The following is a 24,063-nucleotide window of genomic DNA, read 5'->3' on the forward strand; positions in this document are numbered from 1 at the left end:
CCTGGGCCATGGACGTGGGGGTCTGCAGGACCAGCCTGCCTCTCAGAGAGTGTTTGAGCTGCAGCAGCAGAGGGTTGTGGTGGTTGTACAGCCCCACAGGGTGGCTCTCGGGCTGGAAGCAGGTGGAGCAAGCGGAGCACAGTACGCGGAAGATGTAACCCAGCCCAGGTAGTGCAGCTCTGCGATGTTGAGCACAAAGCAGCCCACGCTAATGCTGAACATGAAGTTGAGAAAGATAGTCTTCTCGGTTGCTCGTGACACAAAGCAGTCTGTGCGGGTGGGGCAGGGGTAGGTCTCACAGTGGTACAGTTGGGGCACCTCGAAGCCAAACAGGTAGTACTGCCCCACCAGGAAGGTGATCTCCATGACGGAGCGCAGCAGCACTTGCAGGATGTATATTAGCAGCACCTGGCTGGACAGCTGAGTTGGGTCCTCCCCTACCTCTCCACAGTCCTCCTCTAGCAGGCTCTGCTCCACCCCCCCCCTTCCTGACCACCCCACTCCTCTCTGTATCCAGGGCAGTAGGTGGACATACCAGTCTCCATGTTCTCCAGCCCTTTCCTCACCAGCTGCCCAAACACCTTCTTGGAGGTCCGCTCAGCCATCACCTGCCCCCTCTGGACCTCCGGCTTCTTATCCTTGGCGATCTTGTGCAGGACGTAAACGATATAGAAGATGGACGGCGTGGAGACCAAGACGATCTGGAAGACCCAGAAGCGCAGGTGTGAGATGGGGGCGAAGGTGTCATAGCAGACGGTGTTGCAGCCGGGCTGCAGGGTGTTGCAGGTGAACTTGGACTGCTCATCGCTGTACACTGCGTCCCCCACCAGGGTCACCAGCAGGATGCGGAAGATCAGCAGCATGGTCAGCCAGACCTTGCTGATTACTGTAGAGTGGTTCTGCACCTCGGACAGGAAGCGTCCGAGAATGGACCAGTCTCCCATGGTTTAACCTGGGGGGATCACAACCTCTCAGTCCACTACTACCTAAAACAGTACAGTAGGAATCATTTAGACACCAATGTTAATTCTATGTAAAGGAACATTTTCTAATGTTTTGCAAACAGTGAGAGCAAATGGCTTCTTATCTGATCTAAGATGGTTGTATTGCAACTCACAATACAGAAAACCTTTTTATTCTGTTGAATAAATAAATGTTCCAAAAATGTCACTCATTATCTCATAACTTCTCAGACAGCTGTTGATACACGAGACATATAGAGTATGCACATATCAATGAGGGGAATACATTGCAAATTGTAACAGCAGAAAATACTGTTTCCCATTTTTCCCTTTATCATAACAATTTAAAATGCAAACAGAGAAGAACAATCCGAACAAAACAGTTAGAAATCCACTCACCCCTGGATAGTTAGTCTCTTTCCAATGCAAATCTGTAAAAAATGCTTTGCCATGCAGTCCGCAATGGCTATAATTAATATGAGTGCTGTTTTTAATGGACGATTTGAACGGTGTTGAGCCTCGTATGGGAGAATAGGCATATTCAGACATATTCAGCCACTCTATCTGAAACTCTCATTGTACTGTGGGGATACAAAGGCAGCCAATGTACAGTTTAACAAAGATTTAAAATACAATGGGAGGCACCTTTTCTGAACAGCCGGGAATAGTCAAACAATAACAGCAGGGAACAAACTGGAAAAGGAAAACAATGCCAATTTATGCAAAGCTTCTGCTCTAAGCCTGTTTCAAAAATACAATTTAGAGAAATGGAAGATTTAATATTTCTCACTTTTCCAGACTATGCTCAATCTTTGAATGAAATGTGATGACAAAGTAGAGGAATCATCCAGCAGTTTTAGGCTTATATATAGTCACCAGTTATGACTACAGCATTTGTCTTTCTCTAGGCCACTAGCCTTAGTGCTGTGCCCCATCCACTTATAGGCCTGACCTAAAACAGAGATACAAATCTCACAATACATACAGTTCACTAAAATTGTCTTCCAGGAACTGTCTGGACTTAACAGGACTGTGGTATCCCTTCAATTTGTATACTGAAGTCCCTATAAGCAGCTAACATCAATAACAATCCAATCCAAGTCCACAGATGAAACACACAGAACAGGTTGTATCTCCATTAAAATAAGTATGTTTAGAGTCTATCCATCCACTTGAATGCCCATCATGGGATCAAATGTAAAGACCAAGCCTCAGTATCCTCCGCAGCATCCGTGTCTCTGCTTCATCATGGTATGGTCCATACACTGGGGCTCTGGAACAGAGGACATCAGGACCATTACCCTGCAGTTTGTGAGGGCTGGAATTCAATTGTTACTTTGTGTTGTTGGGCTGAAAGGCTGGATTTGGTGTGGTCCATGTGTGTCATATGTAAACTACAGGGCAGCCAGTGCCAGTGGGCCAAATATGATCATTAACTGAATTATTGATCAAGTTCATCTAAATTCAAATATTGAGGAAGCATCTGGCTTTCTGAAAACATAAATCTGTCAAAGACAGAAATTGCTAACGAAGCACTAAGGATTGTCATGCGTAGAGCTGTAGACCCATTGATAATTTTTATAATTTAACCTTCATTTAACTAGGCAAGTCAGTTAAGAACAAATTCTTATTTACAATGACAATCTACCCAGGACGACGCTGGGCCAATTGTGTGCAGCCCTATGGGACGCCCAATCACAGCTGTTTGTGATACAGCCCAGGATCGAACCAGGGTCTGTAGTGACACCTCTAGCACTGAGGTGAAGTGCCTTAGACCATTGTGCCCCCATCAGATAATGGACAAATGATAGGTGCTGAGCACATTTTTTTAATCTGTAAAATCATATAAATGCATGTTGTGCATATGTTGTTCCCTAGTTGTGTTATGCAATTGTGTGTTGATGTAAATATTTTCCAATCCCAGCAAATCTTGAAAGGATTTCTGAAAATGTTATTTGAAGGGGTTGACAAATAGTAGCTAAACTGTATAGAAACAACATATTTCTTTTTACCTAGTGTTTGTGTTGAAGCATAATGTAATGATATATATGGGCACAATCAGTAACCATCTTTGACGATGGCATACTGAAAATGATGTAATTTTATGTTATCTCTTGAAGGCGCTCTAATGGACTAGTTAAGCTCGACAAATGGGTGGCCACGTTCCATGTAGTACATATTTTACTGTTTGACACGCCACATCATATGCCATTCAGTCATTTTGCAAAACATACATATTAGAAACATGTTTTATATGAATACTATGTTAATACAAGGCAATTTACAATATCTTGATTTCTGAAAAATCTCTAACGTCCCATAAAAGTAAACTGGAAATGGTTCAGCCCGTAGCGTTACAGGAAGTTGTAGGAGCTGCCATGTTTAGCTGCTTTGTTATAGATTCCTTCTAGGTTTCCTGCAGATTTTAAGTGTTGCAATGGAACCGAGCTGGAGTACATTTTTATTCCAGGTAAGTGTCACGTATGAGTGGTAAATTTGATTAACTACATCTAAATGTTACTACATACGTAATGCATCGTTGCCCCTAGTGAATTTAAACGTTGATTTCTAATAGTTATTCAAGCAAAACAACGGTAGCTAGCTAGCTAATATTGGCTAGTCCAATCCGCTAAACGAGCTAACGTTAGCGAGCTAGCTCGCGACATCAAGCCTAGACTTCCAGCTGTGAAGTATGGATGACGCTCGAGAGGGGGGAAATCTGGTCGGTCTCCCCCATTTTTTTTGTAGAAAATTTGTGTTTCGACAGATGTTTGTTCAAGTCCGCCAGTGCTTGTTTATAAATCGGATTGGCCCCCAATTAGCTAAATATAAGAAGCAAGCAAAGTGACCATGGCCGCGCGTTGGTTAGTTAGAAAGCTAGCCCGCTGTAAGCTAGCCTCGTAAAGAACGAGAACAATCCCCACCTTCACTCAAGCGGCGAGCCATGCTAACCAACGAATACATTTTCGCAATCAGTGGTTTTTGTTTACTAGTTTTGATGCCATTTGAATAAATGTCTACCGTTAGCCAATCGCATTCCTTTACATTCTGGGTACGAGGATGGAGAGGAGGGACCCCTCACTTCTGATTCTTAACTTTCCCCCGTTTTCCTCGTCCCAAAATATGTAACCGCGGGTTGGAGAAAGAATTCAGACTATGCAGTAAGCTGCTAGCTAATTCTTGCACTACTGATCATTTGAAACCCCTCTGCCGTATGTCTGAGATTTCTATTTGGCAGCTTGCAGAGGATATTCACGTCCTTGGTTGACTTTAGTGCGATGTAAATTGCAAATCTAGGGATGGTCATCAATTGCCATTGTATTTGGAAATATTGAAATCCAAACTAGTTATTTTTACCCTTTTAATAAGTAAGCACATGATCACGGTTATTTAGGAGTTTTTAGTATTTACTGATGTGTGCTTGTAACGATGTAAAACGTCCAATAACTTAATTGGTCACTTGCACATATTTAGCAGATGTTATCCCAGGTGCAGTGAAATGCTTGTTTATATCTCCCAACAGTGCAGTAATACATAACAATAAACACAAAAATTAAGCAATTAAGAAATATCAGGAAGAGAAATGTCAGAGTCTTGAATATAATATATGATGGTTTGTGTATGGACAGTATATGAATAGAAAAGGTGTACAGCAGTAGTTGTATAGGATGAGCCTTGACTAGAATACACTATATGCATATGAAGTCGGTAAAACAGTATGTAAACATTATTCATGTGCCCAGTGTTTCCCAAACTCTGTCCTCCATCTTGGTTTTTGCCCTAATTCTACACAGATGATTCAAATGATCAAAGCTTGATGATAATTTGAATCAACTGTGTCGTGCTAGGGCAAAAACCAAAACGTACACCCCTTGGGGTCCTGAGGACCGAGTTTGGGGAAACCCTGAAATAGGTAAATAGGGCAGCAGTCAAAAATAAATAAAAAACGAGACTTATTTAAGGTAGTAACCGCGAAAGCCGTCAACTTGGCAGGTACACTACATTCATAGATTGTAGACATTATGTAACCATTCAGAATTCATCCACCAGCAGTCACGTGTCTGCTAGAGCTTAAAAATAGATGTCTTTCCATCACACCTGAGGGATTGCATTTGAGAATCCAGAGTATCTACGCTAGTGTAGATATTTGAAACATCCTCTGTCTGGGTATGGGAAAGCAAATCAGTCATAATTTAAGACCTTTTTCTGTTTTCCTTGAATGTGTCATTAGCATAAGGGGAACAGGCTATTTCTCCTAGTGGACATGTACCTTTTTCACTGTCCTATGTGACAACCTAAGATGCATAACAAAATGCAGTGTCGGTTAAATTATTAAATGAATTGGACACTTGACCCTTAAGCTTCACACATCCTCTCAAATGGCTTACTATGTAGTGTTCTACTCCCCATCCCAGGTCAAATGTGAACACCAGTGTTGAAAATGTACGTTTTCAAACCAAGTTTCCACTCCCCCCTACCTACTCCACATAATCATATTGCAGCCATAGTGGTAGGCCTATTTAGTTCTGTTCCCTCAGCTCTTGAGAGTTGCAGCTGTTGCCAGTTAATTGCCGCGAGCCAGGGACCCATGATAATGGTTTTATTTTGTGTCTAACAAGGCACAAATACCTGAAGCTGGTGTGATGGAGCAGTGGAGGAAAATGAAAACTAAGTAGTTACTTGGAGGCGCCGTTTGATATGCTCGATTTGATGAAGCGTCTAATGAGGCTGTGCGTCACTTGTTATTGTTCTGTAGGCATCAGAGGTTGTGGGGGGGGTTGTCAAGCTATGCAGCTCTCAATAGTATTCTCGTAATCCTGAATCAGATGAAAATGAGTCATTTCTTTTCTCCCGATTTTTAGGACAAACCTACATTTTTATGATTCCTTTAAGACGATACGTAATAGGGTTTTGTTTTACTGTTAATGTTAACATTTTATTAACAAGCCCAGTATTTTCCTTTTCTTTTGTATTAGTCTTCTGTAGGTCCCATGGTTCCAGGGAATCCACGTAGGGACTACTACACAGGGATCAGAGTAAGTTCATGTTCTCCACAGTAAAATGTCCCTGTAAATTCCCCAACTTCCTTTTTCACAGGTTTTCTGCACATGACATGACCCCCACCCAGCCCTCGAAACATAGATGGAGCATAGTGTGAAGTCAGGATCTTAGTCCTGGTTTCAGGGTTAACACTCGGATCTTGTTGCTTCCCTCATGCAGGTTGGTGCCAGACATTGAGTGTGTTTATCAAGTTTTTTGAGAACAAAAGCAATACCAATATATTTGAACTATTACTGTTGTTTTTGGGGTCATAAAATAATTTGGGCACTTGTCTGAGCAAATGGCAAGCTGCTGCCTTGGGGCCTCGTTGTCTGATATCTAAACAGATTAACATTGTGGTGAATGAGATTCTCCTCCATTGTAAAGCCCTGCCTCCACATCCCTGACTGACTGAACAACAGAACAGGCTGATTTTTATTTGTTGTAGTTTTGTTATTTTCCACGCCCCACTCCGTTTCAACACTATTTATCTGGGAATGACCTCAGCCTTCAGAGTGGATTTGTATCAAAATCATCAGAGCAGCGTGAAGGCACAGCGGGCTGCAGCTCCCTATGCGTCTGTGTGTCTTGGTCTGAGCACTTTTCTGTCTCTCTCTCACACACACACACACAGCTAGAAGAAATGCTAATGGTGGTAAGAATTCCAGTCTGGATCCAACTAAAGTGTGGACAGAGGACAAAAAGGGGACATAACACCCTGTGACTGAACCATGTTTTTCTCCCATTCCCCAAAGCACGGCTGCCTATGGTAACTCACTAAGCAGTCTGCAGCGTCCGCCAGCTGAACAGAATCCCCAAATCAGGCAGGACTGGTGTTACAAAGGCCCCCCTGAGGGCCGTAAGTGCATCACTGCTCGGATTTGTGTCTTCTACGGCTCCACAAAAGAGCATAAAGAAAAAGGAACACAATTTGGGATTTTTTTTCAGACTCCCCCAGCCCAGACAACCATCCCCTGCCTGCCTGGCTGACCGTATTGGGATGCTTGGCTGAACCTGAAAGCCCAGGGGTCAGCTCTTTAACCTTGCCCTATGGTGATTACGGAAAATAACAAGATCGTCTCAATCGGGGTGTCTTTGGTCGGCCCGTTGTAAGGTTGCTGGTTACAATGTGAAACTCTATTCACACACCAACCAAAAATATTCATAAACCCCCTGCCCCCCCCACCCATTCTTTGAGGCCTGCCGTGACCAATTGGACAATGCCAGCAGCTGCAGCTGTCCTCTGTACACTGCTCTATTAGCTACCAGTGTTGGGTCATTTTTTTGCTACCTTATCAGTTTTTGTTACACTGCTACACATTTTTTTCAACCACTGCAAAACAATAGACAATCAGCAGCATTTTGTATGATTATTAGGAGGTCATAATGGAATAATTTACTAATTTAGTGTGTTTAAAGGAAATATTTAAATGTTAGGTTTTAATGACTGGTTGTAGTAGGTTATATGAGCCTGTGTGATGAATGTGATTCGGGGGGGGGGTGTAGTTTGAGAGTATGACGCCTCAACCAGCCTGCGCCCACAGAGCCACTTGAAAGTGGTGTGAAATTGCTCCAATAGGGATATTTATAGCAGATGTGTAAGCAGCTATTACAACTTGTCCTGAGACACGACAGAAGTTGCATTTCAAACAATTAGCATTGATAGGTTCTGTTACCACCATTCAAAACGACACTGAATAGTGAAGGGACCAGTTGCTCATCGTTGCAGATGGATACCGTGTTCAGGAGGCAGACATGGGAGGAAATGTTGATGTAGATTAGAAACTACCTGAACTTTGACCAATTGGTCAAAGCAACCATTCTGGACAATATTTGTTTACCGAGGGCACCATTTTTGTCAATATAATGTAGTTTTGTGAGTATCCAAAGGTTCCTTGTGGTGCCAAGTCCGGCTCCTCAGTCTTGCATCATATTCAGTTGTGTTGGGGTTAGGTATTGTTGACTAACATGCAGGTTGTCCCATGCTAGATGTTCTGCCAGTAGAGAGAACTAATCGGCTCAATCACCACAGGAGATCACCTTACATGCAACAGATTTAGATTGAGTGGCAGGGAGCTCTGTGTGTTCATCTCTGAAGGACTCATTTGAGCAGATCTCGAGTTGCGGCACTTGAATACTTTGTGTGTACAATGCCATATTTAGTCATCATAGTTCAAGAAACTGAAGAGTTTGTGGAAAAGGTCAAGAGACTTAAGTCTACAAAGGGAAATTAACATGTTGATTAATTGTATGTTTACTGTATATTGTTCATGTTCTGGCATGACACAACTGACTTTACTTCACCCTCTGTGCTCAAATTACAGTTTCTGTTTCTTTATTATACTGAACAAAAATATAAACACATGTAAAGTGTTGGTCCCATGTTTCATGAGCTGAAATGAAAGATCCCAGAAATGTTCCATATGCACAAAAAACAAATTTCTCTTAAATTTTGTGCACAATTCTGTTTTCATCGCTGTTAGTATTTTTTCTTTGCCAAGATAATCGATCCTCCTGAAAGGTGTGACATCGAGAAGCAGATTAAACGGCATGATCATTACACACGTGGACCTTGTGCTGGGGACAATAAAAGGCCACAGTAAAATGTAAATTTTTATCACATTAATGCCACAGATGTCTCAAGTTGAGGGAGTGTGCAATTGGCATGCTGACTGCAGGACTGTACACCAGAGCTGTAGCCAGATATTTGAATGTTAATTTCTCTACCATAAACCGCCTCCAACATTGTTTTAGAAAATTTGGCAGTATGTCCAACCGGCCTCACAACCGCAGACCACATGTAACCACGCCAGCCCAGCACCTCCACATCCGGCTTCTTCACCTGCGGGATCGTCTGAAACGATTACAACTCATCCAGGCCCACCTATGGCAGCGCCCCTGCCCAGTCGTGAAATCCATAGATTAGGGCCTAATGAATTTATTTCAATTGACTGATTCCCTTTATATAAACTGTAACTCAGTAAAATTGTTGCTTTTTTTATCTTTTTGTTCTTTATAGTTTATATGGAACCTGCAACAGCTGCCTCTTAACCCTTCTCTCCCCTAATAACCCTTGTTTCCTGACCCTCGTCCCCTTGTCTCTTGCCACATTCATCAAGGCTGCGCTCTTGTTTTTTCTGAGGGGCTCAGATGCCTGGGCTGGAAATGACTCCCTTTCTATTTCGGAGAAATTAATGGCTGTTCCTCTGTTTTAATCAATCAAATGTATTTATAAAGCACTTTTTACATCAGCAGATGTCACAAAGTGCTATACAGAAACCCAGTCTAAAACCCCAAACGGCAAGCAATGCAGATGTAGAAGCACGGTGACTAGTGAAGACTCCCTAGAAAGTCAGGAACCTAGGAAGAAACTTAGATAGGAACCAGGCTCTGAGGGGTGGCCAGTCCTTGTATGGCTGTGGTGGGTGGAGTTTATACGCGTACATGGCCATATAAAGCCAGATTGTTCCTCAATATGTTCAAACATTCATAGATGACCAGCAAGGTCTAATAATCATCATCATCATCAGTGGTTGCAGAGGGTGCAACAAGTCAGCACCTCGGGAGTTAATGTCAGTTTGCTTTTCATAGCCCAGCATTCAGAGTTAGACAGCAGGTCCGGGACAAGGTAGCAGGTCAGGGTTCCATAGCCGCAGGCAGAACAGTTGAAACTGGCGCAGCAGCATGACCAGGTGGACTGGGGACAGCAAGGAAGACTGGGTACTCCTGAGGCAAGGTCCTAGAGCTCAGAGAGTGAATTAGAGGGAGCATACTTAAATCCACACAGGACACAGGATAAGACAGGAGAAATACTCCAGATATAACAGACAGCCCCCCCCGAAACAGACTATTGCATCATAAATACTGGAGGCTGGGCCTGCCGAGTGGCACAGTGCGTAGCTGTCCCACTAGAGATCCAGGTTCGATTCCAGGCTCTGTCGCAGCCGGCCGTGACCGGGAGACCCATGGGGCGGCACACAATTAGCCCAGCGTCGTCCGGGTTAAGGGAGGGTTTGGCCTGCAGGGATGTTCTTGTCCCATCGCGCTCTAGTGACTCCTGTGGCAGGCCAGGCACATGCACGCTGACACGGTCGCCAGGTGTACGGTATTTCCTCTGACACATTGGTGTGGCTGGCTTCTGGGTTAAGCGAGCATTGTGTCAAGAAGCAGTGCGGCTTGGTTGGGCTGTGTTTCGGAGGACGCACGGCTCTCGACCTTCACCTCTCCTGAGTCCATACGTGAGTTGTTACCAATTGGATACCACAAATTGGGGAGAAAAGGCGGTAAAATAAAGGAGGCTGAGACGGAAGGGCTCTGGAGACACTGTGGCCCTGTTCGACGACAGGGCCAACCAGGCAGGATGTAACCCCACCCACTTTCTGTTAAAGCCTGTCCTTCCTTTTCGAATGCTGCATTCATGCTGACAGGGTTGGGGTTGTAGTAACTGGGCTGGTTGGATGGCACTGGGGAAGACTTACAATAATGGTATAAATTGAACGACATCTTTTTGAGCTTCAACGTCACCAACAAGGCTACCCCTAGTATAGCTTAGTTCATGGAATTCGGCAACTGAATCTGGAAATAGAAACTGACATTCAAATGGACTCTTCAAAGAAGAAAAGGGGATAAAGTTGTCATACTCTGCTCAGTCCTTTTGGAGAAATGGGAAGTCCTGTTGCTTTCTGTTTTTACTTTCATCCCCATCACTAATTACAATTGTAATCTTGGAAACAGTGGTAGTTCTGCTGACAAGGCAGTCCGTTTCAGCTCTCGAGCAGTCAGAAACAGGTGTCTCTCCTTCTCTCCCCCCCCCCCCCCTCTGCTGTAGTAGCTTTGAGGGTGTGGAACTGTCTAGACTGTGTACTGATGTGCTTCTGCATGGTTGTCTTTGTGTTGTCCTTCCAGCAGGCCAATGAAGCCCTGCATCACCAGCACCAGGTGGCCCAGAACAGCTTGCTGCCTCTCCTCCAGTCAGGAGGACCAGAGCCTGTGGACCAGAAGCCTGTGATGCCCATCCTCTTGGACCAGAAGCCCCCAGTCAGCGTCGCTGAGCTCCTCAAGGACAATGTAGCCAGCGGGACGGGGGGAGGAGGCGGCGGTGGTCCCGTTGCAGTGGTGAAGAAAGAGCCCAAGTCCAAAACACCGTTCATCTGCGGCTACTGCAACAAAGCCTTCCGGGACAGTTACCATCTCAGACGGCACGAGTCCTGCCACACTGGCGTCAAGATGGTGTCCCGTCCCAAGAAGACACAGACAGCGCCCACGATGGTGCCCATGATCTCCACAGTGCCGCAGCGTGAGAACAGCGGCGGCCAGCCCTCTTACATATCCACCATCGCTGGCATCCTCACCACAGCAACCACCTCGGCCTCCACGGGCTCCAGCATCATGTCTCCCACCATGGTGCCCCAGCAGCATCAACATCAGCAGCAGCAGCAGCAGCAGCATCAGCAGCAGAGCCAGCCCAAGAAGCCTGCCAAGCCAGTGAAGAAGAACCACGGCTGTGAGATGTGTGGCAAGGCCTTCCGTGACGTCTACCACCTGAATCGTCACAAGCTGTCCCACTCAGACGAGAAGCCCTTCGAGTGCCCCATTTGCCAGCAGCGCTTCAAGAGGAAGGACCGCATGACCTACCACGTGCGCTCACACGACGGGGGTGTTCACAAACCTTACATCTGCTCTGTCTGTGGGAAGGGCTTCTCCAGGTGCGTGGCACAGTTCAACTTACTCAAGTTTCCCTTTTCTTGTCCACTTACGAAATGCTGAGTTGTCCATAATGTTATTGTCCAGAGCACATGATGTTGTAATTGTCAATGCATTCTGAGAGTGAATTTATTATGTGTGAGGTTAGTTGGAATTTCACACATTTCTTACCATTACCACTGCACTGTGATTCCCCTCTCCACCTCTAATATATTTCCTTATTGTGGGGTTGAAAAGCAAGAGGGCAATATTACAACTTTCCAAAAGTCGTCTTTATTCAGAATCTGATACATTTATGTACAGGATACGACTATGTAAAAAAATAAAGGCATAATGGGCTACAATTGGGCAGATTGTTTTGTTGGTCTGCACCTGCTGAAGTCTAACTATGTTAGATGCAGCCCTAGATGAATATGATATGGATGATGGCATACAAGTACATCGTGGGCTTGGTTGGGTAAAAACATTCCACTTAATTTATATTCAGTTGACAGTAGCCAAATAATTTGAAGGTGTGATGACTTGTAATGTTGGAAATCCCCACGTGTTTGAATGTAATTGAGTTGAATTGGACTGGTTAATCACTCTCAATTGATAGGCTGTTAGGACCAGTGCTTTGCATACGGATGTTTCTGCTATGATGCTTTAATACTCCTTCTGGCTATGTGCATTATGTACAATTTCCACTTAGAATGAAATTCCCCAAGCAAAGAACAATAAGTAGAGTCTAAATTCACATACCGGAAGGCCTATTTATATGGTATCTCTGAGACCTTGTCCTTTAATTGTTGTTCTGGACCACTTCTTGTTTGTGTGTAGCTTTATGAAGCTTGGCCATTATTACTGATGCCCCACGCAGCTTCCGTTTAGACCCTAGTACTGGCTCATGACATACATGGTGGGGCACTGTGTGCATTTAAACAGTATCTGGAGCTTTACGTGCGTCACAGCAGTCCCTCGTGTCCCCCCTCTCAGGGATGTCAGCACGGGACAGGGAGACTACTGCAGGGGCCAGACGGTACCAGATGAGATGGTCCTGGGTCTCCAGTGTCACTCCTGCAGCTCCCAAGGCCAATGGTAGTGTTCTGACTCATTGACGGGTCTGATTTCTAATCACCAATTTAGCACCTCTCCTTTTTGCTATTTCCAATATTGGAGAGCACATGTCTCTTCACCCCAACTCCTTCAGACATCCATTAAGTTGTCTGTCAACATAGTTTTGTGTTTCTGAGCTAAATTATTAGCAACCAGGGAAGTGAAGGATATTGTATCATATCTAATGACTTGCGAAGTAACATCTTACTCTTGTGCGGCGAGAGGTGCATGTTCATTTTCACGTTTGGCAGTTCTGAAAAAGGCTATTCCCCTCTTAAACGAAGGAGCGTTGTTGGAGGGGAGATATGAGCTTTTCAGCTCCACTGCACTCCTGAGGAGATGGGATTGGACTCCTGCTAGCCATCACAAAAAGCCTGCTAGTGAGAAACCGCCTCCTTCGAGACTTTTTCAAGCCACACTCTCCTCTTTTGTTGGAGGGGAATTCTCTGGTTGCGTTTGTCCAGTAGCAACATTTCACTAGTGCGGCTTAGTTGGGGCAGAGGAGGAGAACTGAGAGACACAGCTGTGGTTGCCACATCATTGTCTTCTTCGGGGGTATATTGTAGAACAGGTATGATTTTCTGTCATGTTGTTGGATAGAGTTCTAGCTAGATTTTGAAGTGACAAAATTCCATCCTTCTCTGGTAATTAATTTTTGGTGGGGCTCAACTGAATAAGTCTGGTTCTGTTGCAAGAACATAGATGATTACTTTGGGAGAAGGAATGCTTGTGTCCCATGGGTCAAATATGGGCCGCCATGAGACTAACATTCATTACATAAAACATCCGCAGTAATAGCCTTCCATACAATTTACATCATTTAATTATTAAGAAATGGCAGTGGGTTCAGAGAATTTGTAATTTGCCTGCAACCTTTTGTCGGCCCATTTGTTAATTTAATCACGTGTCAACGGTGTAGTAGTGTGTGCAGCTACTGTCAATGTATGGAGTGAGTTATAAAGCTGTTACCTGTATTGTAGCTACTATACCAGGTTTTAAAGTGCCTGTGCTCTTCTGTGTCCTCTCTCCCCCTGCAGGCCTGACCATCTAAGCTGTCATGTGAAGCATGTTCATTCATCAGAGAGACCCTTCAAATGCCAAGTAACGGTAAGGAGCCAGGCTTCCTCCTCCGGGACGCCCCCTTCCCTGTTTATGTTCACGCTCCTATTCACTCCTGGTTTGTTGGATTAAGGATATGATTAGTATGCGATCTCCCAATTGTAAATTAGTATACAATATTGAATCTCCCCTGAGTCTTCAGGATGCAGACTGTGTACACAGACAGATTGAGATTGTCTCCCCTAATATCCCCCTCAATGTCCCTGTATACCTCCCCAGGCCTGCACCTCTGCTTTCGCCACCAAAGACCGCCTGCGCTCCCACATGATCCGACACGAGGGCAAGGTGACCTGCAACATCTGTGGCAAGATGCTGAGCGCTGCCTACATTACCAGCCACCTCAAGACCCACGGCCAGGCCAGCTTCAACAACCCCTGTAATAAAGGTATGCCAGGCAGCCTCCACCACTCCCTCTCCTAAGCCACACCTAGCCTGGGGTCGTCCAGACCTAGGTATTAAATCAGATTTGTATTCTTAAAAATCATTTAGGTACTTATTCCGTCTCCATCTTTATGCTGAAAGCACCCCAGGCCTTGTTGTTCAGTGCTGTACTATACACAATAGGAAAGCACAAAGCACTTTGTCAGGTTTGTCATGCGGGGTGTAATCATTACGATTCTGTAGCTACACTTTTCCTAAATGGAAGCAAGCGGAATGAAACGTGGAGGGACCTACCTGAATTTGTCCAATAGAAACTCTTGTTTTTATCTGTTTGGTTCTTAAAAGGTTTCCATAATGAATACACCCCAGGTTTCTGAAGTTGTCGTCAGATTTCAGATTTTTTTTCCAGTCACAAAATCATAAGAGTGGGAAGTGACTCACGTCCGGCTGTATTTGATTCCAATATATATTTGGGTCAGGATAAATAATGTTTAGGAAAATGCCATATTTATCTTGGCTGTTTTCATGGAGATTCATCTCCTTCAGAGCAGCACCACAACAAATTGACTTACAGATTCAAATGTACTGCACAACAGTCCACAACTGACAAGGACTGTGTCGTTACCACTCATTCATGAATTGATATCATGATCATGTCAGTGTGCTGGGGCTCACCTTCAGGCCAGCCCAGTCTGGTTTGTTTGTTGTTTGCACATGTGTGGTGGTGTTGACAAGTATCTCTGCTGACAGAAATGGATAGCCTGTAGCAAGAAGTCTTTTAGGAGACGGTCTAAATTTAAAGAGCTTTGCACGTTCAATTCATTTGACGCACACAGCAAACTAGTGCAGCAATACAAGTCATTCAAATGCGATATACGATCCGTCCAAACAAATAATTGAATATCCTCTCATTAAGTGTTGATGGGTCTGTGTGCGGTTTTCAAACTCAGTGGGTATCTTGTTTCTGTCAGCTCTTGAAATTGAGGTTCATGACGTCTGCTCTGTCATTGGTTTGTCAAACTTCCACTCACTTATTGGTGTTAAGGTCCCGTTTGGAAGAATAAGATCGCTCTGACGCATTTTTCATGGGATTGATCACTCTAAAATAGCAAGGGCTATTGTTCAGCAAACCCTTGTCATTTTATACAATGGGTATGCATATGATACAACAAATCACATTTTTGTTCCCACCAGCTACGACACGCTATAAACATTTTAGTACTTGGTAGAAGACCATTCGTGTATCTAACCCAATGACCTGTAAACCCCTACTCAGGCCCAAATGATGCCCTGTCCCAATCAGTCCTGTCAATAAATGTAACCCCTATCTGTCTGTACCTCTGAATAGGGCTAAGTGACTGGCAGTGGAACCACCACTCAGGGATACGAAAAGGTAATCTAGTAACTAAAGCTGAAACCCATCCCGATCCCAACCCCTCCAAATTTGTAGCTGTATATTCTTACTTATGCATTGAAGTGGCCCATTTTCCACTACAGATCTGTTTTCTAGCCTAGCGTGTGTAGCTGTAGTGGTTTTCCAACCAAGTCGTTGCAGATGCTTGTGTGTTTTTGTGTGTTATGGTTATTCCGGTATCAGGGTTTTATTTCATTAAGCTGGATCAATAAGTTAGCTAGCCAAATAACTTTGATAAACCTTAAATTACAACTCGGAAGGTTTAAGTGGAATATGGGTTGTTGAAGGTATTGAGTTAATTATACCATACCATTTCAAGTTGACTGTAGTATGAATTAAAGTGTTTCTGAATATACGCTGAAAGTTAGCTGGCTAGCACATTGATCCTGCTTTTTGAATTGCCCCCTCAGGTGAGTTGACGGTAGGAGAGATCTTAAATAACTCGTTCCAAGTCCTTATGGACATCTCTCGTTTTCAAGGTAGGTTCATAAGAATCCTACCATTGTGTTTTTTCATGTCTAATCATTTTAGTGTGTGTGTTGACTGCTGCAGTGACTCCAACCTCAGCCCCTCTAACCCTGTGGAGCTTGGGGTTATCCTAAATGGTTTGTAAGGACCGATCATCCAGCTCATTCTGTCTTTATTTCGCTCCTTCCCGCCCTCTTGTCTTTCCTCAGACTCCAACACCGTGCACAACTCTGGCTCGGCGACACCTGTCACCAACTCTGCCGCCATCACCTCGGCGATGAACCGCAGCAACGCCAGCAACCCGGTGACCATCGCTGCCCAGATGAACATCACCACCAGCACGGTCAACATCACCTCTCCAATCAACTTGCAGCACCCAGTGACCATCACCGGGCCCATGAATATAGCCCACCCTGTGGCCATCACCTCTGGGATGCCCATGAATATAACCGGGCCGCTTAACATCGCCATGCGGCCCATGGATAGCATGCCTTTTCTCTCCCAGGTCCTGCCTTCCTCCCCTCCCTGGTAGTAACCCCTTCCCTGGCCCCTGGTTAGCATCTCTTTATCAACCCCTCCCATCTCTCTCCTTCTACCCCCAAACCACCACCACTTCCTCCCTTGCTTTAGCAGACCTTCCTCCTTACCAGGAGTACTATAGATGATGTTGTAGTATGGGGGGCTAGCTGGACGCTGTACCCGTCTGTCTGGCTGTAGTTGCTGCAGCAGTGAATGCAGCATGATGAGAGGTGGACTGGCCAGCCCCTGTAGATGCTGGTGCATTTGATTTCATTTAACCGCCGGTAGGAGGACAGTCCTGGAAGGCATGTGAAGTCTCAAAAGGAGAAATGGAGCTTTTGAATGATGCACCAAGTGGAAGCCTGATGTAAACAAACGGGTTATGCCTCGCCTCTTGCGTCAACATACCTGCACATTTGGCATTGGAATGAAACTGTAACACAAATGTATTGCTGGTATTTGCTTTTAAATGCTCTCTTACAGAGCAGATGGTTTTTATATTTGTTTTCCTTTGTTATTATAGCCTGCTAATCAGTATTTAATAGTTGTAATAATTGTAAGGAGTTCAGTACAACAAAAGGGACAAAGGCTACCATTTTGCAGGAGGGTGATTTTTCTGGATAATTTTTAAGGCACCACAGTTATATCTTAGGCCAATGCCTTTGACTACATAATGTGAGCTCTCCCAGGTCCTGAACATCTCTGGAAAACGGTCACTTCTCACTGCTGGATACTGTAAACCTATACATCATTTTTATTTTTTTAAGTAGTTGTAAGTTGTGTGTCATATGAATTCACAAAGTAGCCGGAGGACATTAGTGATAATGTTACAGGAACACAAGGAGGAAATGTCTGGCACTGAAAGCATATCCCCAAGTTAATGTCCTGAAAACAGCAGTATTATCAAGGATCAAAAGGTTTAGTGTTGGCTGAGAGCCCTGTTAATGTAGAGGCTACCAGAGCCACCTAGTGGCACAGTAGACACTAGGCTGAAAAAGTGGTCCCAAAGTTCACCTTTTAACATTTTTGTGAATATAGTTATGTTGGGAGAGGTTTTGATAGGGCCATTTTATCCCCCTCTCTTTTTGATTGCTAGTTTAGGATCCTATGTGTTTACTTCTACTCAAGAACCTTACTGAGAGTCCAATGTTTTGATGAGTAAAAGGATCAAATCAAGTTTAACACACAACCTTGACCTTTTACCCTTTCATTGTAAATATTAAAACACACAATTATTTTGTCTTTGCCTGTCAGAAAAGAAAGAAAAAAGTAGATATCTTTCAACACAGGTCAGAGCTGCAAGTACTTTATCGTTGTCGATATGGCCGTCCATTGGACTACTTTTGCATAGTTTACTTCCAAGGTTAGTTTAAGGTTTTTCTGTCTCCTGAGGTCCTTGTTATATTACTGTAGAACCAAAACTGCCATCTGGAGCCAGAGGTGCCCTGAAAGAGAGTGGAAGCAGAGACTAGAGGCTGTATCCACTACATGTTCTAGAAGGATCGAAGGTTATAGGTCAAGGGTCACAGGGCTGCTTCCTTGCCATGCCTACTGGCTCTGCCTAGGCCTACGTTCAGTACACAGGCCTCTCACTCAATTGGCAGGTACTCTTAAAGAGCATGTGTAGCTGACACAACACATTGCCCAAAAATCAGGCTGTATGGGTTTGGTAGGAACAGGCGGTGCATTCAAACGTTACACTGGTGGACACTCTTCAGAGACTTGTGGCCTCGCCTTCCTTGTGTCGGTCTTGGGAGCGGCAAGGTGTTTGAGGCCTTTGATAGTATTGTATGCATGCCAACACAGTGCCCCAAGGGAATTGCTGGAATGGAATGGCGGGTGGTCTTGTTGCCATTTGGATTCCCTTTCCATCGATGTTGCATGTGGACGTCTGAGCTCGTCCAAGTTTGGATTTAGTTTTTTTTTTTTACTCGTTAGAAGGCTAGTGACTTTTTTTACTGAAAGAAAACACTACAAAAAAAATAGTTTTGAAGTGTGTGTGTTGTCCTTCCGCAGTAGCTGTAACTAGTGTGCCTGACCTGCTTTGCAACAACACTATTCCACACTTCTGCTTCCTCTTCTAGATGTGATGGACATAGACTTAGACAACACTAGTGCCCAAAAGCCCATTTTTGCATGGGCAGCACCAATGAGGACTTTTTGAAGTAGTCAACTACGTGGGACTTCCAATGGGTTAAGGAAGGAACACATCACATAATTCCATCCAGGTCATCAGGCAGGAGGGATCAGCCAATGAATTAAACTTTTGAGGAAACATTCCTTAACTGCAGTTGGCAGTAAATCGCCAACCCTGGATTTAAACCTGTTCAAACAACACTCTTCGTGACAGTATGCGCCCTTTCAGTTTGTTGGCCAAGTCATGGAAGTAATAGAATATTGACTATTTCAAAATGGAGATGGCCTCAATGGCGCTGCCTGCGCTTTCGCAGATGTCATGTCTATGGTGATGGACTTGTTTTGTGAAGGAAGCCTTAACTGTTCAGATGGCTAAGAGCTAGACAGCCCCCTCAACCAAATTGAAATGTTGTGATTTTTTTTTTTTGAAGTATGATGAACACCGAATAATGTGTTTTGTAAGTAACATTCTGTTAACATATTTGAGAACATGGTCTGTGTTTTTTTTAAAGGGCCATTACTCTTATGCATCATCAGTTTATTTTTAACCAAATGCTTTTAATTTGTTTGCAATGGCACTACATTTATTTTGTTAAATGCAATGATTTGTTTTGGTCTTAACCTTTTGATTTTGGAAGAGTGAAGTTGGTCTGATCTCAAATCTTTCTCTGAATTGGGAGATCTTGGAGTCCTGTGAAGGCTGCTGAATGTATATCTTTGTACAAAACCATTTAGTTCAGAGGACATGTTAGTTATGATAGACACATGCAAGGGAAAAAACTAGAACCTTTTTATAAATCTTTTTGTATTAGAACATTAACAATGGTAATTTTGTATATACAAAGACTAGGCTTTCTGATTAGCAGAAAGGTAACATTCCTACATTTTTAAATGTCTGTCAAGAATAATTGTAAACATATGCGCAATGTTTTTATGTGCCTTTTATTTGGGTTGTCTAAATAAAATCATTATAAAACATGATTGTGGATTGTCCATACTGAGTCTGCAGGGAGGACAGAGTTAACATTTGGCTCCCCCAACACTTCCTAAAAGGTCTCTCGCTTTCTCTCTAACTCTATTTCTCTTTCCCCCTCCCCCTCGGGTGTCTACACTGCCTGGCTCACAGTTGGCATGCTATTGGAGTATGGTGTACTGATAAGTGCCTCTGTGACTGTTTGCGTATTGAGAGGATTTTAGGTGTATTGTGCCAAACCATGCGCTGTGCATGAAAACATTTTTTTTTTTTTTTTACACATTTTATTTTTATCAATTAAACTTGGAAACTTGAATGGTGTGTCAGCCTGTTTTTTATTTTTAACTGTACACTATTCTATTTTCTCACGTCTTCACACACCTGTTGGTGCCCTTTTTTTAGTCCTGACTTTCGTTCTTACTATGACTGTCCGTGTCATCTGGTTCTGTGCATGAGGAGTCGGCTCCCAAGTCATTTAGAGGGCAAGGAAAAACATGACTGAAGAGGACGGAGTGAGGACTTCACACACACTCACCGGACAGTTTTAGGTACACCACCGCATTCATGAAAATGGATCGCTCTGAAAGGGAGTCTGGTTTTATATAACCACAAACTCAGCAAAAAAAGAAATGTCCTCTCACTGTCAACTGTTTATTTTCAGCAAACTTAACGTGTAAATATTTGTATGAACATAAGATTCAACAACTGAGGCATGAACTGAACAAGTTCCACAGACATGTTCCTAACAGAAATTGAATGTGTCCCTGAACAGGGGGGTGGGCACCAGCTGCATTAAGTACTGCAGTGCATATCCTCATGGATTGCACCAGATTTGCCAGTTCTTGCTGTGAGATGTTACCACACTCTTCCACCAAGGCACCTGCAAGTTCCCGGACATTTCTGGGGGGAATGGCCCTATCCCTCACCCTCCGATCCAACAGGTCCCAGATGTGCTCAATGGGATTGAGATCCGGGCTCTTTGCTGGCAGAACACTGACATTCCTGTCTTGCAGGAAATCACGCACAGAACGAGCAGTATGGCTGGTGGCATTGCCATACTGGAGGGTCATGTCAGGATGAGCCTACAGGAAGGGTACCACATGAGGGAGGAGGATGTCTTCCCTGTAACACACAGCGTTGAGCTTGCCTGCAATGACAAGCTGAGGCCGATGATGCTGTGACTCACCGCCCCAGACCATGACGGTACCTCCTCCAAATCGATCCCACTCCACTTTTTATGAATTTTCTTTGAAAGACAGGGTCCTGAAAAAGGGTTTCTTTTTTTATTTTAAGGCAGGCATTGAAGCATTGTTACACTCAAGTTCTTGTTGGTGCGAGTGACTCTTTGAACTTACAATGGCTAGCACCATATCATTTTATTTTTTTCTTGTGCTTTATGCTATTTGTCCCATGACTCCTGCATGCTTTGTTGACTATGAACTTACTTGTTTACCCGGCCGTGGGACAGACAATGTTTATTCCCACACTCGCGGCTCTGTCTCTGTTAGTTACTCAGACTCTTGGTCTCCCATCCTATTCTAACCACCTCTCTCCGTGTCGCGCCCTGGTCGAAGTATTTCTTGTTTCTTCATTTATTTGGTCAGGCCAGGGTGTGACATGGGTTTATTGTGGTGTGTTTTGTCTTGGGGGTTTGTGGGGTGTTGGGTGTGTGGCTTAGTGGGGTTATCTAGCAAGGTCTATGGCTGTCTGGAGTGGTTCTCAATCAGAGGCAGGTGTGTATCGTTGTCTCTGATTGGGAACCATATTTAGGCAGCCATATTCTTTGAGTGTTTCGTGGGTGATTGTCCTTAGTGTCCTTGTTCCTGTCTCTGTGTTAGTTTACACAAGTATAGGCTGTTTTGGTTTTCGTTACGTTCATTTACGTTCTTTGTTTTGTAGTGTTTGTATTGATTCGTGTTTTACGTTTGTTTATTAAACATGGATCGCAATCTACACGCCGCATTTTGGTCCGACTCTCCTTCACTAAAAGAGAACCGTTACAGAATCACCCACCACAAAAGGACCAAGCAGCGTGTCAACCGGCAGGAGCCACAGGAGAAGCAACAAAGGCAGCAACAGCGGTGCAATGAGGATTGGACATGGGACGATATATTGGATGGCAAGGGTTGCTACACATGGGAGGAGATCCTGGCGGGAAGGGATCGCCTTCCATGAGAACAGGTGGAGGCAGCGAGGAGAGCAGAGGCAGCCGGAGAGAGGAGCCGGCGATATGAGGGAACACGGTTGGCAAGGAAGCCCGAGAGTCAGCCCCAAACATTTCTTGGGGGGTGGCTCACAGGGAGTAGGGCTACGCCAGGTAGGAGACCTGCGCAAACTCCTTGTGCTTACCGGGGGGCTAGAGAGACCGGGCAGGCACCGTGTTATGCAGTGGTGCGCACGGTGTCCCCAGTGCGGGTGCAAAGCCCGGTGCGGTATATTCCAGCTCCTCGTATCGGCCGGGCTAGAGTGGGCATCGAGCCAGGTAAGGTTGGGCAGGCTCGGTGCTTAAGAGCTCCAGTGCGCCTGCACGGTCCGGTCTATCCAGTACCACCTCCACACCCCAGCTCCCCGCACCAGGCTTCCTGTGCGTGTCCTCGGTCCAGTACCACCAGTGCCAGCACCACGCATCCGGCCTACAGTGCGCCTCGCCTCTCCAGCGCTGCCGGAGTCTCCCGCCTATCTAGCGCTGTCAAGAGCTTTCCTCATCTCCAGCGCAGCCGGAGTCTCCCGCCTGTTCAGCGCAGCTAGAGCCTTCCTCCTCTACAGCGCTGCTGGAGTCTCCTGCCTGTTCAGCGCAGCCAGAGCTGCCAGTCTGCATGGAGCAGCCAGAGCTGTCAGTCTGCATGGAGCAGCCAGAGATGTCAGTCTGCATGAAGCAGCCAGAACTGTCAGTCTGCATGGAGCAGCCAGAGCTGCCAGTCTGCAAGGAGCTGCCAGTCTGCACGGAGCTGCCAGTCTGCACGGAGCTGCCAGTCTGCAAGGAGCTGCCAGTCTGCACGGAACCGCCAGAGCTTCCAGTCTGTAAGAAGCCGCCAGAGCTGTCAGCCTATATGGAGCAGCCAGAGCCGCCAGTCAGCATGGAGCAGCCAGATCCGTCAGTCTGCCAGGATCCGCCAGTCAGCCAGACTCTTCCAGATCTGCCAGTCAGCCAGACTCTTCCAGATCTGCCAGTCAGCCAGACTCTTCCAGATCTGCCAGTCAGCCAGACTCTTCCAGATCTGCCAGTCAACCAGACTCTTCCAGATCTGCCAGTCAGCCAGACTCTTCCACATCCGCCAGTCAGCCAGACTCTTCCAGATCCGCCAGTCAACCAGACTCTTCCAGATCCGCCAGTCAACCAGACTCTTCCAGTGCCGCCAGTCTGCCCAGTGCCGCCAGTCTGGCCAGTACTGCCAGTCTGCCCAGCGCCGCCAGTGCCGTCAGTCTGCCCAGCGCCGCCAGTGCCGTCAGTCTGCCCAGTGCCGTCAGTCTGCCCAGTGCCGCCAGTCTGCCCAGCGCCGCCAGTGCCGCCAGTCTGTCCAGCGCCGCCAGTCTGCCAGGATCAGTTGGATCCGCCAGTCAGCCAGGATCCGCCAGTCTGCCGGGATCCGCCAGTCTGCCGGGATCTGCTAGATCCATCAACCTGCCGGAGATTCCTCTCACTCCTGAGCTTCCTCTCACTCCCGAGCTTCCCCTCACTCCCGAGCTTCCCCTCACTCCCGAGCTTCCCCTCACTCCCGAGCTTCCCCTCAGTCCCGAGCTTCCCCTCAGTCCCGAGCTTCCCCTCAGTCCCGAGCTTCCCCTCAGTCCCGAGCTACCTCAGTCCGGAGCTGCCCCTCAGTCCAGTGGGGCCCGTTGTTAGGTTTCCTAGGCCAAGGTTAGCGGCGAGGGTCGCCACTCAAGGGACGCTAAGGAGGTGGACTAAGACAATTATGGAGTGGGGTCCACGTCCCGCGCCGGAGCCGCCACCATGGACAGACGCCCACCCGGACCCTCCCTATTGTTTTGAGGTGCGTTCGGGAGTCCGCACCTTAGGGGGGGGTTCTGTCACGCCCTGGTCGAAGTATTTCTTGTTTCTTCATTTATTTGGTCAGGCCAGGGTGTGACATGGGTTTATTGTGGTGTGTTTTGTCTTGGGGTTTTGTGGGGTGTTGGGTGTGTGGCTTAGTGGGGTTATCTAGCAAGGTCTATGGCTGTCTGGAGTGGTTCTCAATCAGAGGCAGGTGTGTATCGTTGTCTCTGATTGGGAACCATATTTAGGCAGCCATATTCTT

At 45.6% G+C, this 24,063-nt stretch overlaps 1 protein-coding gene and 1 pseudogene across 7 annotated transcripts; one reads left to right on the forward strand and one right to left on the reverse strand.

Annotated features, from left to right (window-relative positions):
* The window catches only part of LOC115136638 (gap junction delta-2 protein-like), a 3,374-nt pseudogene extending 2,405 nt beyond the window's left edge, over positions 1-969 (reverse strand).
* A 2,362-nt stretch (positions 970-3,331) lies between these two features.
* LOC115136639 (vascular endothelial zinc finger 1-like) lies at positions 3,332-19,818 on the forward strand. 7 transcript variants are annotated; one of them, XM_029672218.2, is made up of 8 exons: positions 3,332-3,432; positions 5,939-5,998; positions 10,908-11,707; positions 13,838-13,907; positions 14,139-14,304; positions 15,649-15,693; positions 16,125-16,193; positions 16,392-19,818. In XM_029672218.2, the coding sequence occupies exons 1-8, from the start codon at positions 3,400-3,402 to the stop codon at positions 16,712-16,714; spliced, it is 1,566 nt and encodes a 521-aa protein (XP_029528078.2). In that variant the 5' UTR covers positions 3,332-3,399; the 3' UTR covers positions 16,715-19,818. The 7 variants fall into 7 exon arrangements, with proteins under 7 accessions (XP_029528078.2, XP_029528081.2, XP_029528083.2 ...); XM_029672221.2 differs by lacking the exon at positions 16,125-16,193; XM_029672219.2 differs by lacking the exon at positions 5,939-5,998 and having other exon boundaries at positions 3,340-3,432.
* Positions 19,819-24,063: the final 4,245 nt, after the last annotated feature.

This window comes from Oncorhynchus nerka, linkage group LG11, assembly GCF_034236695.1.
Source record: "Oncorhynchus nerka isolate Pitt River linkage group LG11, Oner_Uvic_2.0, whole genome shotgun sequence".
In the NCBI taxonomy this organism is placed as follows: domain Eukaryota; kingdom Metazoa; phylum Chordata; class Actinopteri; order Salmoniformes; family Salmonidae; genus Oncorhynchus; species Oncorhynchus nerka.

What these genes read in the sequence shown, in the direction of transcription:
- LOC115136639 (XM_029672218.2), top strand. Translation starts at nt 3,400, where the DNA reads ATGGAACCGAGCTGGAGTACATTTTTATTCCAG. An exon ending in CCTTCAAATGCCAAGTAACG is followed by an intron (nt 13,908 to 14,138) that starts GTAAGGAGCCAG and finishes ATACCTCCCCAG; the next exon opens with GCCTGCACCTCTGCTTTCGC. An exon ending in CCACTCAGGGATACGAAAAG is followed by an intron (nt 15,694 to 16,124) that starts GTAATCTAGTAA and finishes TTGCCCCCTCAG; the next exon opens with GTGAGTTGACGGTAGGAGAG.